Source organism: Dipteris shenzhenensis, chromosome 14 (assembly GCF_047967505.1).
Source record: "Dipteris shenzhenensis isolate YYH24624 ecotype China chromosome 14, Dip_SZ_1.0, whole genome shotgun sequence".
NCBI lineage: Eukaryota > Viridiplantae > Streptophyta > Polypodiopsida > Gleicheniales > Dipteridaceae > Dipteris > Dipteris shenzhenensis.
Window position 1 is genome coordinate 29,139,708 of NC_141609.1, and position 15,364 is coordinate 29,155,071.

At 37.7% G+C, this 15,364-nt stretch overlaps 1 protein-coding gene across 1 annotated transcript; it reads left to right on the forward strand.

The window, feature by feature from the left end:
* Positions 1–992: 992 nt before the first annotated feature.
* On the forward strand, positions 993–5,069 carry LOC147894439 (cytochrome P450 709B1-like). The gene is made up of 5 exons (XM_087384741.1): positions 993–1,442; positions 1,781–2,004; positions 2,134–2,390; positions 3,944–4,310; positions 4,452–5,069. The coding sequence occupies exons 1-5, from the start codon at positions 1,088–1,090 to the stop codon at positions 4,878–4,880; spliced, it is 1,632 nt and encodes a 543-aa protein (XP_087240867.1). The 5' UTR covers positions 993–1,087; the 3' UTR covers positions 4,881–5,069.
* Positions 5,070–15,364: the final 10,295 nt, after the last annotated feature.

Here is a 15,364-nt window from a genome sequence, read left to right on the forward strand (position 1 = left end):
CTTGTCATATATGCCAAAGCGTCCAATGACGAAACCAAGAATTAATGCTTTGTTATTAAAGCTTGACTACTATATATGCCAAGCATAGCTAAATGCACATGATAGTGAAAAATTGAAGTTGAAATTGGAAAAATAATTTAAAAACCATTTTGATTATGAACTTGAAATGTTCTCATGAATATGTAACGCATAATTTGTTAGTAAACTGAACAAATTTGTTATAAAAAAGAGTCCGTAAAACTAATTTGAAGAGAGCATTTTCTTTGAATGTTTTGTAGCATGATAAAATGATTCAAGACAAGCCATCCAATGAAGAAGCCAAGAATTAAGGATCTCTCGTTAGATGCACCAATGAGGAGGCCGAGAATGAACGATCTCTTGTTAGATATGAGAAAGCTTGACTATTCTATATGCCATTAAGCATAGCTAAATGCACATGATAATGAAAATTGAAGTTAAAACCATTTCGAATTTGCGCGTGAAATGTGCTCATGGATAGGAAGCACACAATTTGTTAGTAAAGTGAACAACTTTGTTGGCCTGCCCATAGGAAAGGCTATAGTAATCAGTTGGTTTTGGTGGAGATAATAAAATGCTATTTTTGGCATGCTCGTTTTTGTCTTCATCCAATTGGTGCTTGCTATTTTTGTCCCCATTGTTTTCTCCCCCTTTCTCTCTCTTCTCTCTTCTTCTTCTTCTTGTTCTCTCTCTTAGCTTCCGGGGACCAAAACAATGGTGGAGAAAAAAATAATGGTTTTGGTGGAGAAAAAAATGGGGACCAAAATAGCAAAAAATCCACATCATTTTCCCATTCTTAAACAGAAACACCTTTACTAAAGCCTCCTCTCCTAAAAATAGAATTCAGTGTGAAGTGAGAGCATGTTCTTTGAATGTTTGATAGTGAAACAAAGAATTAACAATCATCAAAATATTTCAAACGAACAGGTTATTTTGTAGAATATGTTCTAGATGCAAAGCATATTCTACTTAGCTACATTTGTTATGTGGCTCTCATGGACGACAGCAACCATGGACGACAGCAACGAAGATCCAGTCGTGGAGGACACGGCTTCAGGATCCAGTATATATGCTTTCGCAACAGGTCGATGGAATTCCGGGAGTCCAGACGAAAAAGATGGAGGGTCTAGGGATCATTCAGCTCCATTATGCTACCTCTCTGGTTATTGCTCTTTCCATTGCCATAGCAGCTGCTGCAATCCTCCTGTTCAGGGTATTCATTGTTGTCTGGTGGCGGCCTTTCTGTACCCGACAAGCATTCCTCAAACAGGGCATCCCTTGCCTGCCCTATCGCTTGCCCTATGGCAACCTGCGTGAAGTAGTGGCCATGAATGAGGCTGCACGGTCCGATCCCCTCCCACTAGGCTCCCACGATATTGCCCCTCGCATCCTTCCACACTACTTCCAGTGGAAAAAACAATTTGGCAAGTTCATCATGCATTTGCTCCTGCTTTTTAAGCATTACCTACAAGGCTGTCCATTTTCTTTTTACCTCACCTTAGCAAAGTATGACAACTGTTTTGTTTTTAAAACCTTTATAATGTTTTACTTTTATTTTTTTTGTTTAAAAAAACTTGCAAATTTTAGCACTGATTGTGCACTTGTAATCTCACCACATCAACTTCCATGATTATCTTTCATTCCTTCCTCTTTTTGGATTTAAAATTAGTATTCTTTTTCCAAAATCTAAAATAGCACCCGTTTTCTTTAAATAGGTTTGTGCGAGTCATCCTACTTTCTTGTTCTACTTTTGACACCACAGGTGATCGCTTTGTTTTCTGGATTGGCTACAATGCTGTCCTGTGTGTGGCCGACCCTGAGCTTATCCGTGATATCCTCTCCAACAAGTTCGGCCACTACCAAAAGACTATTGTGAGACCTGAGGTTAAAGATCTGACAGGTGAATCTGTTGCAGTTTTGGAAGGTGAAGAATGGGCTGAACGTCGCCGCATTGTCAGCCCGGCTTTCTTTGCAGAGAAGTTGAAGGTTTTCATTCTGCATCTTTCCTTCACTTCTTTTGCCAACCCCAGCAGTGCCGAAGGTGCATGCTGCAGCTTTTCTTCAAATTTTGTGTCGACCCCCCCTAGAATTTTGATCCTGATCATGTGTGTCCAGGCAATGGCTCCAACCATGGTGGCTTGTATAAGTGCAATGTTGGAGAGGTGGCAAAGCCAGCTTGCTTGTGATGATAGCAGTGCATCCAGGATAGAGATCGATGCACATGAAGAATACAAGTCCCTGACAGCTGACGTCATAGCTCATACTGCTTTTGGAAGCAGCTTCGAAGAAGGGAAGCTGGTTTTCAACAGGCAGCGTGAGCAAATGGCTATCCTTGAAAAGCTAGGACGGTCCATCTACATTCCAGGGTTCAGGTTTTACTTTTTCCTTTAAGAAATAACTAATTTAAATGTAAATACAAGAAGCATGGTGGGCAATGTCTTTTCACGTAGAAATTGTCACTGATCGCTGCAAACACATGCCGCAATGTTAATTGAAACCAATGTGTTCTTGATGTCTATAATCAGTGATGGCCTAGTTGTGGACTGTGTTTGCTTGTGAATTATCGACTTCTTGTTGCCTGATTCTGTACAAGTTATGAAGGTCTCTAGCTCAAAGAAAATGTTAGAATCATTGAAATTCCACCTTCTAGGACTGGGTGCACTGGGCTTTCCTAGTTGTCAGCACAACCCAAACATTGTTGGACTGCTGGTAGCAGTGCACATGATGGAGCCTGTGGTGCACAGTATGTGCCTGGTAATGTCTTTGCTGTCCAGCAACAAATTAACTAAGACAATCCACAACTACAAGGCAAAAATGTTTTTCAAACATCCAACCTTGTAGCCTCAAAATACAAGAAATCATGGTGGGATAAAATGCTAGACATGAGATGAGAAAGAGCTACGTGATTCATTCAAGTTCACAAGACCATTTTCTCCTGAAGCGTTTGTGAAACAGCAGTCTTATGATAGTGTGAACAAGGGAGTTATGCGTGTTTGTGTTTGTGGCCCGTGTTCCTAGGGGCAGGGTGGCTATTGCAGTGATCCTTGCCTATTTGTAAGCCATCCGATCATTCCACAAATACTTCACCTTTATTGAGCTGTAAGGCATGATGGTTTGATGAAAGTGGAGTGGAAAATAACTTACACTCAGAAATTCACATCCTTGATGTGGCTGCTTCCCAAAGAAAACTGTTTTGAAGGATCTGTGTGACTAGTGGATCTACAGATAAGTGCTCTCTTGCATGTTTGGACAGACTATGTGGCCAAAGAAGGTGAAACTCTAAACATGAAGGAGTATTATGCGCCTTTCCCCCCCTCCCCCCCCCAGGTACATGGTGCGTGCCCTTCCCCAAGGGGAAAAAAAGAGGAAGTTGTACACAGAGAACCACATAAGAAGTTGAAAAGAGGAAAACGACCACAGGAGGAGAGCAGATGAAAAAAGCAAGGGAAAGGAAGATTGACTGATGCGAAGAGGCAAAATATTGGCCAAAGAGTGAAGGCAGGTTTTTCTGAAGTTGTGAATGCCTAAAGGTCCTATAAGAGCAAAAGATAACAAATTTTGTCTATAGTAGAGAGAGAGAGAGAGAGAGAGAGAGAGAGAGAGGGGGGGGGGCGGGGGACGGGGAAGGCTGACGCTGGCAGGGAGAGTTCGTGCACTGAGGCGAGTTAGTATAGAGCAGCAGGGAGAGCTTATGCACGGGGACCAGAGCTCAATGCCCCTGAATTCATTGCACGAAAACATGTTAATATATTAGTGAATGTTATAGAGCTCATCTATGAAATCATTGCACGAAGTCGACTAGTAAGGTGAAAGTTCGCTGACAACATTGTGGATATGTGGATGTTATAACATTGTGGATATGTGGATGTTATAAGGCTTCATTTATTAAGTAATCGCTCCAAGTATCTGTCATGTTCTTTTTTAGGTATTTGCCAACTACTCACAACCGATACCGATGGAGGCTGAACAAGGAAATTAAGTCAACCCTGCAGCGTATTATCCAAAGTCGAGCTGAAGGAACTCCTGTAAATGACTTGCTGGGGATTTTGATAACTGCATACAGAAAAGAGCTTTCAGGAACACAGAAGAATCTATGCATGAGTATGCAAGAGATTGTGGATGAATGCAAGACCTTCTTCTTTGCAGGCCATGAGACCACCTCAAACTTGATGACTTGGACAACCATGCTATTGGCCATTCATCAAGAATGGCAAGAAAGAACTAGGGAAGAGGTGCTTCGTGTGTGTGGCAAACAACCACCTGATGCTGAGTCTCTCAACAGCCTCAAATTAGTGAGTGACATTCCCACATTGTGCTTCAGAATGTATATTGAGCTCTTCAAGTTTGCTCATATTTCATGTTTACTTTTCAATGAGCTTGTAATTGCTTTGAGCCCCTTGCTGTGTAAAAATAAATACCTATATGGATTTTAGGTGGGGATGGTTCTCAACGAAGCACTGCGGTTGTACCCACCAGCTGCTGCAATCGCCAGGCAGAGCATGAAAGAGATGAAGTTGGGGCAGATGTCTATCCCATCCAATACTTTCCTCCTCATGCCCGTCATTGCCTTGCATCACGATCCTAAATTTTGGGGCCAAGATGCACTAGAATTTAATCCACAACGCTTTGCTAGTGGCATTACACATGCTTGCAAAACACCTTCAGCGTTTTTGCCCTTTTCTATGGGTCCAAGAAATTGTGTGGGGCAAAATTTTGCTCTACTAGAGGCGAGGTTGATACTTACCATGATACTCCAAAGATTTCAGTTCTCACTTGCCCCTGGGTACAAGCATACTCCCTCTACATTTGTCACGTTACAGCCTCAACATGGGATGCAAATCATTTTAGAGAAGCTAGAGTGAGTATGCTTGCTAGTGAAGTCAACAACATTTTATAAATAAGTTAAAGTAAGTCTCAGTAGTTTTGAACACATAAGGTGACATGGTTATCAATTGACATCGTTCAATGTGGAAACAGCCAACTAGATCGTAAGTTTGCAAAGCCATACCATGAAGTAAACAACTGCATTGTGAGGTATTGCAGCTACAATATTACAGTAAGTTCTTATTTACATAGTACAATATACAGTACTATGTAATTTTAAGGGGTCAAGTTTTATATTACATACTATAAATCCCTTGATAACAACAACTCAATAGTAAGAAGTCTAGTGAAGTACATTTCATTTAAGGTCTGTGTTCATTAGCGTGATCTGGACAAAATTAGCCATAGCAGGATTTATATAATGGGCTAGTGAGAAATTTACAACCACTTAAGCTGGATACACAGCAACTGTCAAGACATGATATGATTTTGATGTTGGGATGAGTGAGTAGAGGGGTTGTAGAGTTGACATGCATTCAGTGTAGTTGTATACTCTCTGTATCTTCTTTTGAGTTGAATAACTTCAATATACTTTGACCAATAATGCAAGATGATCTAATTTTTATTGGCATGATCTTTATTGGATCCCTTAGCGAGATAATCCCATGTTTTGTAGGAGCTTTTGAAGTCAAATAGCCTTAGAAAAGCTCTGCACCAAGTGCGGGTACAAACCACCCGTAAAATGCTGATTACCAACTTTGATGAAAATAAATTCAATGATTAAGATTGGTGCTTTAACTTTAATAGAGTGGTACAAGTTAGCTTATGCTAAACCTTCTATGGGGTCCATTATAGTAGCGTAACGTAAATCAAGGAGCATATGCCTCCCATGCTTGTCCTTTGAACTTTTTCAGTTTTATTTCTTTTCCTTAAAATTGCACACATGCATGCATGCATGCACACGCACACACACGTGAACATATCATTTTTTAAAATTGAAAGAAAATATTAGAATAAATTCTTTATCAAATTTTTTGTTTTCTTTAGTGTTTATTATATCTAGTGATTTATTACTATTCTTTTGTTTTGCTCATCTCTTTCATTTTTGTTTTTTTTTCAATTTTCTTCTCTTTTCTAAACGTTTCTTAACTTTTACTAAGCATTGGGTTTGTTCAAGCAAGTTTCGACGAGTGGAAAGGAGCATGTAATGCTTGGACACTAATGATAACATGTGCTACCATGCTTACAATTGTAAAGAATCTTCTTTCAAAATTGCGATAATTCTATCTTAAGTGGTGCATTGTCCTATCGGCTAGATGGGCTAAGCATTTTTTTTGGCTTAGATGCTCTTTGGGAGAGACTAAAAAGAAATCATAGTCTTCATAAGCAGTTGAAGCTTGAATGAAGAGAATGTGGACTACTTTTTTATTAGCCTTCTTCTTTAGTGCTAGCCTTTGTCATGGTTGAGTCTGCCCTTCACCTCTCGAGTGTTGATAGAAACTCAGTACGAAGACCTTTGTATAAATGAATGCTCAACTATGTGTGGGTGTGTGCATTTGTTTGTGTGAGAGCATATGTTTATACTATCGTCTACACCCATTGTTGGGTGCTAATGACGTTAGTGGGGATGTCATAGTAGCTAGTCCCTACTAATGTGTGATGGGGTTTATGGTTTCAACCTTACGATTGACTATCATGAGATTGAAATTGCATGCTATTGTTTTGTTTTTAGTGGATGAGTGGGCATGTTCGTGGATTCATCCAGATATATATGTTCTTTCAATATTTTATTTCTTGATTTTGTATGTATTTTTAAATATTATTGTAAAAAGAAATTATATATCCCTTTGTCTATATGTGTTTTTCATTGTTTTTTTATTTGTTAGATTTGTTCTAGTCTTATGAATGTATATTTTTTTGCCTACTTAGTGGACATGCAAATTTTTGTCCAAGTGGGGTGATTGTACTTAATTGAGTGATTTTTTTTAATGGTGGTCTTGGCAACTACTTTTCATAAATCAATGTGATTGTTTGTTTCTTGGTGTTATCGTTTCGACTTTCTTTACTTCGATTCTTGATTTTTTTTGTTTTGTTTGCTTGTTTGTTTGTTTCTTCTTTTGTTTTTGTTGGTTTGGTTTTGTTTTGTTTTTATTTTTGTAGTTAAAGTCCTAAAATGTTGTCCTTCTTATACATTTGCTTTATGTTTCTTAATCTTTTATTATGCTTGCCTTCCCCTTTTCCCTTTTGTTTGCTGCTTGCCTTCCCCCTTTCCCTTCTATTTGCTATTTGGCTTTTTAAGATCAAGGATTCCTTGTGTATTTTCATGGAAGGCTCTTTTTGTTGAGCAAGAGCTCAGGATGCTTGATTGCATGCTGTTGTCGATGATATCCTTTTTAGGGCTCCATTGCTTGGTAGTAGGCTTGTCAAAATAGAGGGGGGTGTAGTCAGCATTGCCTTTTTTACGTTAGGTCGCTCATCTTAAGGAAAGCATAGTCTTAAACACCTATCATAACTATTGAAAATATGAATTCAATTGACAACAATCAATGTAAATTCATCTAATTCTAACTCCTTTTGTTTTATTTCTATGGTAAATAGTAGAAATGATTTTAGAGATAGATTTGATTTTATGGCAACATCAAATTTAAATAATCTGATTTTGGAGAAGGTACCATTAGATTGTCCAATTTTAAGTCTCTATAATTAAGTACTAATTAAAGAAACAATAACATAAGGATTCTAAATAGGCTTGGGCATCTTAGAAAGAAACATCTCGACAAATCCTATTCGTATGACATAAATAATTTATGTTATTCCATAGTAGCAATATGCTTTATGTACGAAAAATTATCGAATGTCTGTTCATTTTCAAGAACATGTGAGAAGCTAGAAAAGTACATAAAAGGAATGGTTTGCTTGAAGATTTAAAACCCTTATATTTTGCTATGGCAAAAGTCCTTTTATTCTTTCGTATTGAGCATGTGAAATGCCATTTTACTAAACCCAAGGAGTTTTTGAAGGTATCTTGGACTCATGAATTATTTGGATGATACTTTTCTCTTAGATATCAATCTAGAAGGAAAATCAACTCGTTGAAGAAGAAAAAGAACTCCTAAGAAGAACCTATTGATGTCTACATATCATCTAAAACTTGAGAATTTTCCTCATTGCTTTAATCCAAGGTTATTGTGGAAACCAAAATTGGTTCCTTCTAGTCACTCTCAATCTGGTTTTCGCCATGCTAATAATCCTTGTTCATCCTCTAGGTGTGCCAATTCATCAAACCAAATAATTTTTGCCTCTAGAGATTACAAAAGAAGATTGCAATACTTGTAAGAATCATATGTCTAGGAAAATGCTCCAGAAAAACATAGCAGGCTCTTTTCAAGCTTTTATACACTTTAGAAAATATCTATTTTCAAGATCTTGAAATCAACAATATCCATCACATTTTATTAAAACTCTTCTTGAAAAAAATCTTCAAATCTAAAGCAATACTCAAAGTCGCTTTTAAGCACTGTCTTTACATCCCTAACCTTGATAAGGTTGGATTGAACTCTATTTTGAGATTGTTAATGCAGGGTTAGAAGGGTTTGGAACCACCCTATAGTTGCTTTGAAATATATAAAGACTTTAGGCCAAAAGGCTTTCAATTGCTCCGACATTGGTAAAAACATTGTAAGGATAAGAAATTAGCTATTTGTAGCAGCTTTTCTTGTTGTAAGGATAGAAAGTATGAACCTTTTAAGGATGATAAGAAATTAGCTTTCCTTCGTAGCTCTTGTTGTTGTAAGGAGATAAAGTATGGACCTTTTGTCAATGATTCTTTAGGACATTTAGTTATAGTCAAGGTTCAAATCCTTCCAACTTGTTTTTTAAGGGGTACATTTTCTTAAAAGGCACCAATTTCTTCTCTCTCCTTCAAAAGAATCTTACTTATTAACAACTCTATAAAACTGGGAATCTCAAAATTTTGTATACAAATATTAGGAATTCATGGTCTTTTATCACATTGGAAAGAAAAAAGTCATATCAAAACCAAGTGGAGCTTCTTTAAAAATGAAGTTACTCTAAGAATATTTTATCAAAATTTTGTCATTTCTTATGTAGACAAGTGCTTTAAGAAGTTTTATCTACAATGTCTCCTAGGAGAACTAAATACTTCAAAAAAAACTTATGCTAGATGCTCTTTTTTACTCTTCCTTTTATTCATGCATCTTGGAACTTCCACAAAAGCCCTTAGAAACCTTTACTTATTGCACTTGCTTGAATACTTCTCTTACATATGTTTCCAAATGGTTGAGTTAACCTACAGTTCATGAACTTTGGAAAAATTATCATGAGAGGTAGATGTTCATGTAGATGTAAGTTGGATTTTGAAAGATTCTACAGGTGTTGTATAAGTCATTCAACTCCTCTTGAAGTGTTGAAGAGATCTTACATGTCTCTTACTTCAAACATTTGATTTTACCACTCTCTGTACAAAAATCAATTTGGAAGATTTGAAGTCTCTAATAACTTATCTCATCTCATCAATTTTCAGCTATAAATTTGAGAACGCATTAAATAAGCTATGGTTTGATTTTTGTTGGTTGAAATCTAAACATAATGACATTAAGTCAAAGAAGGAAAAGTATACTAAAATTGTAGATGCTAAATATGTATGTTCTTGGCTAATCTTTCTTGTAGACAACCGTTATATAGTTGTTGGTGAGTCTTTATTTCAACAAATAGTTGGAATTCCAATGGATACTAATTGTGCTATATTTCTATCAAAATTCTATTTAATTTACTTATGAAATTGAATTCATGAAATGCTTAATATTGTCTTATAATTTCCTTGATCATGCATTATATAGAATATTTATTGTCCCAAATATTCCAAAATTCCAAGACAATATGTGTAAAGATTCAAATACTAGATTGCAATGTGTTAGATCTTAGAATTTCTCAATATTTCTTAGGCCTAAACATCTTTTAGTAAGGGCTATAAACTCAAAACAACAATGAAATCAATTTGAATTGTTTTGCATTCTTATTATGTCTTTCGAATGCCTTTGGTACATTTAGGATTATTGAGATTAGGAGAGGTTTGGGCCTGAAAGCCACTTTCAAATTTATGATTAGGGGAGGGGGAATGAGAGACTGCCATTTGAATAGTAATGTCGGGTCCCCTTTTCCAAGAAAAGGGGTTGGTCAAAGATTTACCATATCTAGTGGAGTCTCTTTTTATTGATTCTCTCTCTTGTTATTACTACTAAACCTCTCTCTTTCCTACTCAGTCTCTATCCCTTCTCCCACCTCTGACTTCAGCCACCCACCTCCTCCCTCCCTCTCTTCAGTCACCAACACCTCCTTCCTGCTACTCCCTCATCCACCACCACTTTCTTCTCCCTAGCCACTACCACCTCCTCCCTCATCCACCACCACGTCCTCCTCCTTTCTCCTTTCACCTCCCTCCCTCCCTCCTATAACCACTCCCTCCTCCTCCCTCTAGCCACTACCTCCTCCTCCCTCCTTTCTAAAGCCACTACCACCACCTCCCTCCTTCTAGCCACCACCACTTCCTTCTCTCTCCAACTACGTCCTCTTCTCTCCCTCCAACCACCATCACCTTCTCACTTCTCCATCCCTCCCTCTCTAACTACCTAGGTCCTCTTTCCTTCCTCTAGGCCCCACCACCTCCTTCTTCCTCCCTCTAGCAATCACCACCTCCCTCTTTCTCAGCCTACAAACCCCATTTATTCATACCACAAAGAGCTAGGCTATAGCTTTGTAAAACATATAGTATGTCTTCACCTCCCATTAAAGACCAAGGGCAACTGTGACATATATAGATGAAGCAAGGATGGGAATCCATGAAAGGGCCTCATAAAGTAGCCAAGAGGTGTGTCTCATTCCCTCATCATTGGAAAGGTCATATTCTCGGCTCTCAATTTAGAAAGAACGAGAAATGGCTAGTGAAATTACAACATGTCTACACCTCAACATTGTTAAAGTTGGAGCCAAGGCGAGAGGAAGGAAAAGGAACATTGTATGTTTAATACTTTCCTTATCTCCTACTTGCATTTATTTTGACAGTGTTACATTTGAAATAACAACATTGCATTTTAGCATTAAATGAGCACTAAATTTTTTTAGTTTTGAATTTATTAGATCATACCCTAGGATCTAAATTTAGAGTTCTATTATAATATGAGAACTTTTGATCAAAATAGATCGATACAATCACCACCCTTGATTGCTCATTAGATCTATGGTTCTAATCTCTTGTAGTTTAGGTCTCTTCCAAGTCTCAATTCCCTTTCCAAAATCAATGTCAAGTTTTGCTGCCTCACCTTTCTCAAACTCTAGTATCTATAGTCTACACATTATGTCACATCTTTGCTCAATGACAAATACTCTATCCTTGCTAGTTGCAAATTGCTATCATCTTCTTGTGAGCACTGAGATTTCAGTAGTGAGTTGTGACTCATCAGTGATTAGTGAGTCTGTACACTATCACATCAATCTTCAAAGGAAGCCCAAGTTCCCAAGTTCTCAAATCCCAACTTTCAAGTGCACTGTGCAGAATCCAGATTTGATAGGCATTGCCAATCGTGCGACATGAACTCTTGAGTCGTCAGCTCATATGAACTTCAAAGGACCCATCACCCAAGACTCGTCACTCCAGATACTATCACTTTGAGCCTATTTGAGGTTTAACTTTCGTGCACATTTCAAAGTTCTCAGTGAGAGTCACGACTCGAGAGTCGAGTGTTAAATGTTTTGGGTCTTATCTAATTGCATATGTATTATGCTCGCAGCTCTAAAGTCCATTTGGATTTTGGCCTCCAGGCTTGTTAAAACTGCTAGTTGTAGCCTGCTGGCCTCCCGAGTGCCCTCCTCACTTTAGATTCATCAAACCTTACTCGCAATTTTCAAGTTATGTCACATTTTTCTCCCCATCCAATCAATTTGATAGGTTAGAAAACCTTCTGCCCCTCAAACCCCATGACCCCACCTTGATTTTATTTTTTTTCTCTCATAGTGGCAAATCGTTAGGTATCTTGAATAGATGCCTTTACAAAATGTTGAATGAAGATTCATGACTCGTTTGAACTTTGCAAGCCTATTTGATTTCTTGAAGTAGGAGATATGCATGCCAATTTGTCATTTAAAGTTCAAGATAGGTGGCTCAAGCTTGTTTCACAATTCATAATGTCTTTGTTGCAAGGAGTTTAGCCATGAGTGTGATATAAACATTGACGAGTCTCTTTTGATCTGCTTTAGAGTAGATTCAAGATAGCCATGGTACATAATCTTAGATAAATTGGCCATCAAAACAGTAAGTAGTCTTAGATATTGCACCAGAATCCTCCCTTTTCGAGACAAATTGATTTTGGTGGCATCTGGAGTGATATTCAGTCACCATTTGCTGATTTGAGGGGGGAATTATGATGTCACAATCGAAGTATATTGGGTAGCTTCTACAGATATTTTTTGGAGGATTGTAAGCCTGTCTCCACCCCATTAGAGACTGGTTTTCATTTCTCTGCTGAAGATGGCAGTGGTCCATGTGGTTCATGAAGTGGTGTCTGGTTCCTACGCTCACAAGGCAGGGGGCTAAGGGGCACCATGACCTAGGACCAAGTTTCTTAGATCCAACTGACAACTTGAAGAAAAATATGCTTATTTATTTTTTAAAAGTTTATGTTGTGGATATGCATATGCCTCATTGTTTGGTATGAATGATGTGATGTGCTCTTTCTTTTTTAATGTATTTATTGGTCCTTTGTATAATGTAAGTTGTAATTGGTTTGGGATTCTTTATGTAGTGCAGTATTATGATTTCAAACATGAAAGAAGGGCTTGGTTCAAGAAGTGGTGTCTGGTTCTTGCGCTCACAAGGCAGGGGGCTAAGAGGCACCACAACGTAGGACCAAGTTTCTTAGATCTAGTTGACAAGCTGAAGAAATGTATGCTTATTTATTTTTTAAAAGTTTTTGTTGTGAATATGCATATTCATCATTGTCTGTGATGTTCTCTTTCTTATTTAATGTATTTATCAGTCCTTTATATAATGGAAGTAGAAATTGGTTTGGGATGCTTTATGTAGTGTAGTATTATGATTTCAAACATGAAAGAAGGGCTTGGTTCAGGAAGTGGTGTCTGGTTCCTGCACTCACAAGGCAAGGGACTAAGAGGCACTATGACCTAGGACCAAGTTTCTTAGATCTAGTTGACAAGCTAAAGAAATATATGCTTATTTATTTTTTAAAAGTTTGTTGTGAATATGCATATGCATCATTGTCTGTGCTCTTTCTTTTTTAATGTATTTATTGGTGCTTTGTATAGAGTAAATTGAAATTGGTTTGGCATGCTTTATGTAGTGTAGTATTATGATTTTAAACATGAAAGAAGGGCTTGGTTCAAGAAGTGGTGTCTGGTTCCTATGCTCACAAGGCAGGGGGCTAAGAGGTGCCACGACCTAGGACCAAGTTCCTTAGATCTAGCTGACAACTTGAAGAAATATATGGTTATTTATTTTTTAAAAGTTTATGTTGTGAATATGCATATGCATCATTGTCTGTGATGTGCTCTTTCTTTTTTAATGTATTTATTGGTGCTTTGTTTAGAGTAAGTTGCAATTTGTTTGGCATGCTTTATGTAGTGTAGTATTATGATTTCAAACATGAAAGACGGGTTCAAGAAGTGGTGTCTGGTTCCTACACTCACAAGGCAGGGGGCTAAGAGGCACCATGACCTAGGACCAAGTTCCTTAGATCTAGCTAACAACCTGAAGAAATATATGCTTATTTATTTTTTAAAAGTTTATGTTGTGAATATGCATATGCATTATTGTTTGGTATGCATGATGTGATGTGACCCTCCTTTTTTAATAAGTTGATATCAATTTCATGTATGTTGGGCTATGATAAATTTGTTCAATTTCTTAGATTTAAAACTATTTTTGAATGCTCTTTTGTTTTGATCTTGCATATGGTTTAGGGATGGAAGGATCTAAGCATAAGGCTATTGATTTTGAGTTATCTAAAGCACAATGAAAGTATGTCAATCAGGTCCTTCGAGATGAGCTTCTTGCAGAGATAAATAACATGAGTACAAAGGAGATGGAGATGACCATAGAAAGCACTTCTAGATTGCATACTCTAAAGAGCAAAGTTGTTTTAAATACAAGGCATCAAGTAGAACTGGATCCTAATAGGAAACACCTTGTAGGGATCACAAAATGGGACACTGATGTTATGCTATGGGTAGAGAGCAACATTGGGAATGTCTTGGCTCGATTTTATGAAGCATGCACAAGGAACCCAACTTTTGCAAATGATGTTAATGAGGCAAAGATGCATTTATGGAATTCCTTTTGGGCTAAAAATAAGACAAAGGTTATAAGGTCGGATGTGAAAACCATACTAGCTGCAAGTTGGGAGAAAGTTAGCAATTGCTTTTGAAAGGGCAAAGGAAGTAGCAAAAGGAGAAGAAAGTGCAAGGATTTTGAATGGAAAAATGCGAAAAGTGCAAGGTAGTGATTCTCAAAAGCTACAGATCAAGGCAAGTCATATAAGCAATGTGTCCTTCATGATGTACATAACTGAAAATGAGATCCAAGTTGGTGAAAAGATAGGTTCTGGCACATATGGATTTGTCTACAAAGTACAACTCATAGGTGCTCCAGGATTATTACAATATATATGCTATGCTGGAAAGCAATATAATGGTGACATAGGGGATCATACACGAGAGGCAAGGAAGGAGGGACAAATGCAAATTCGACATCCTGTGCTTGTTCATGTTATTGTAGAAACTCTAGAGGAGCCTTTGTGGACTATCACACCATATTTTAATGGCAGTAGCTTGATGCACTTCATGAGAACTAGAACTTTACCATATGAGCAAGGTAGGTTTAGGCGCTATGTTGACATCATCCTAAAAAGAGGCAAATTAATGAAGGCAAGGGCACGAGGAACATTGGAAGATGTATGCACAAGGGAGCAAATAGAGCAAATTAACTACTTTAGTGCAAATGTGCACCACATTATACATGCACTCATTGTTGGATTAGCAAGGTTACATAAGGGTCAATGGATTCATACAGACTTACATCCTGGTAACATTTTGTTAGATTTCACAGCAAATGGTGCATGTAGAGTTGGCATAATTGATTGGGGGATGGCATTAGTTTCTTCAGAGACTAGAAAAGCTTTTAAGCATATGAAGAAAACATCTCTAGAGACTGACCAACAATTTACACAAAGGAAGCATAAGAAAGAGCAAGAGCATGCACGAAAGAAGTGGTTTGCACCTGAGCTTCAATGTTTTTCTAGGAGAGGTGTGTATAGCCCTCAGTTAGACATATATGCATTAGGATGGATAATTACAGGGATTATACAGTTTGGGAAGATGCAGTTGGGTATTTTGAACTTTCTCGCCACATGCCTGATAGTGCACTATTAAAGTGTATTAAAAAACATGCCTTTGAAAAGATGATGATTGAGAATTCTACAAAGAGAATAGCACT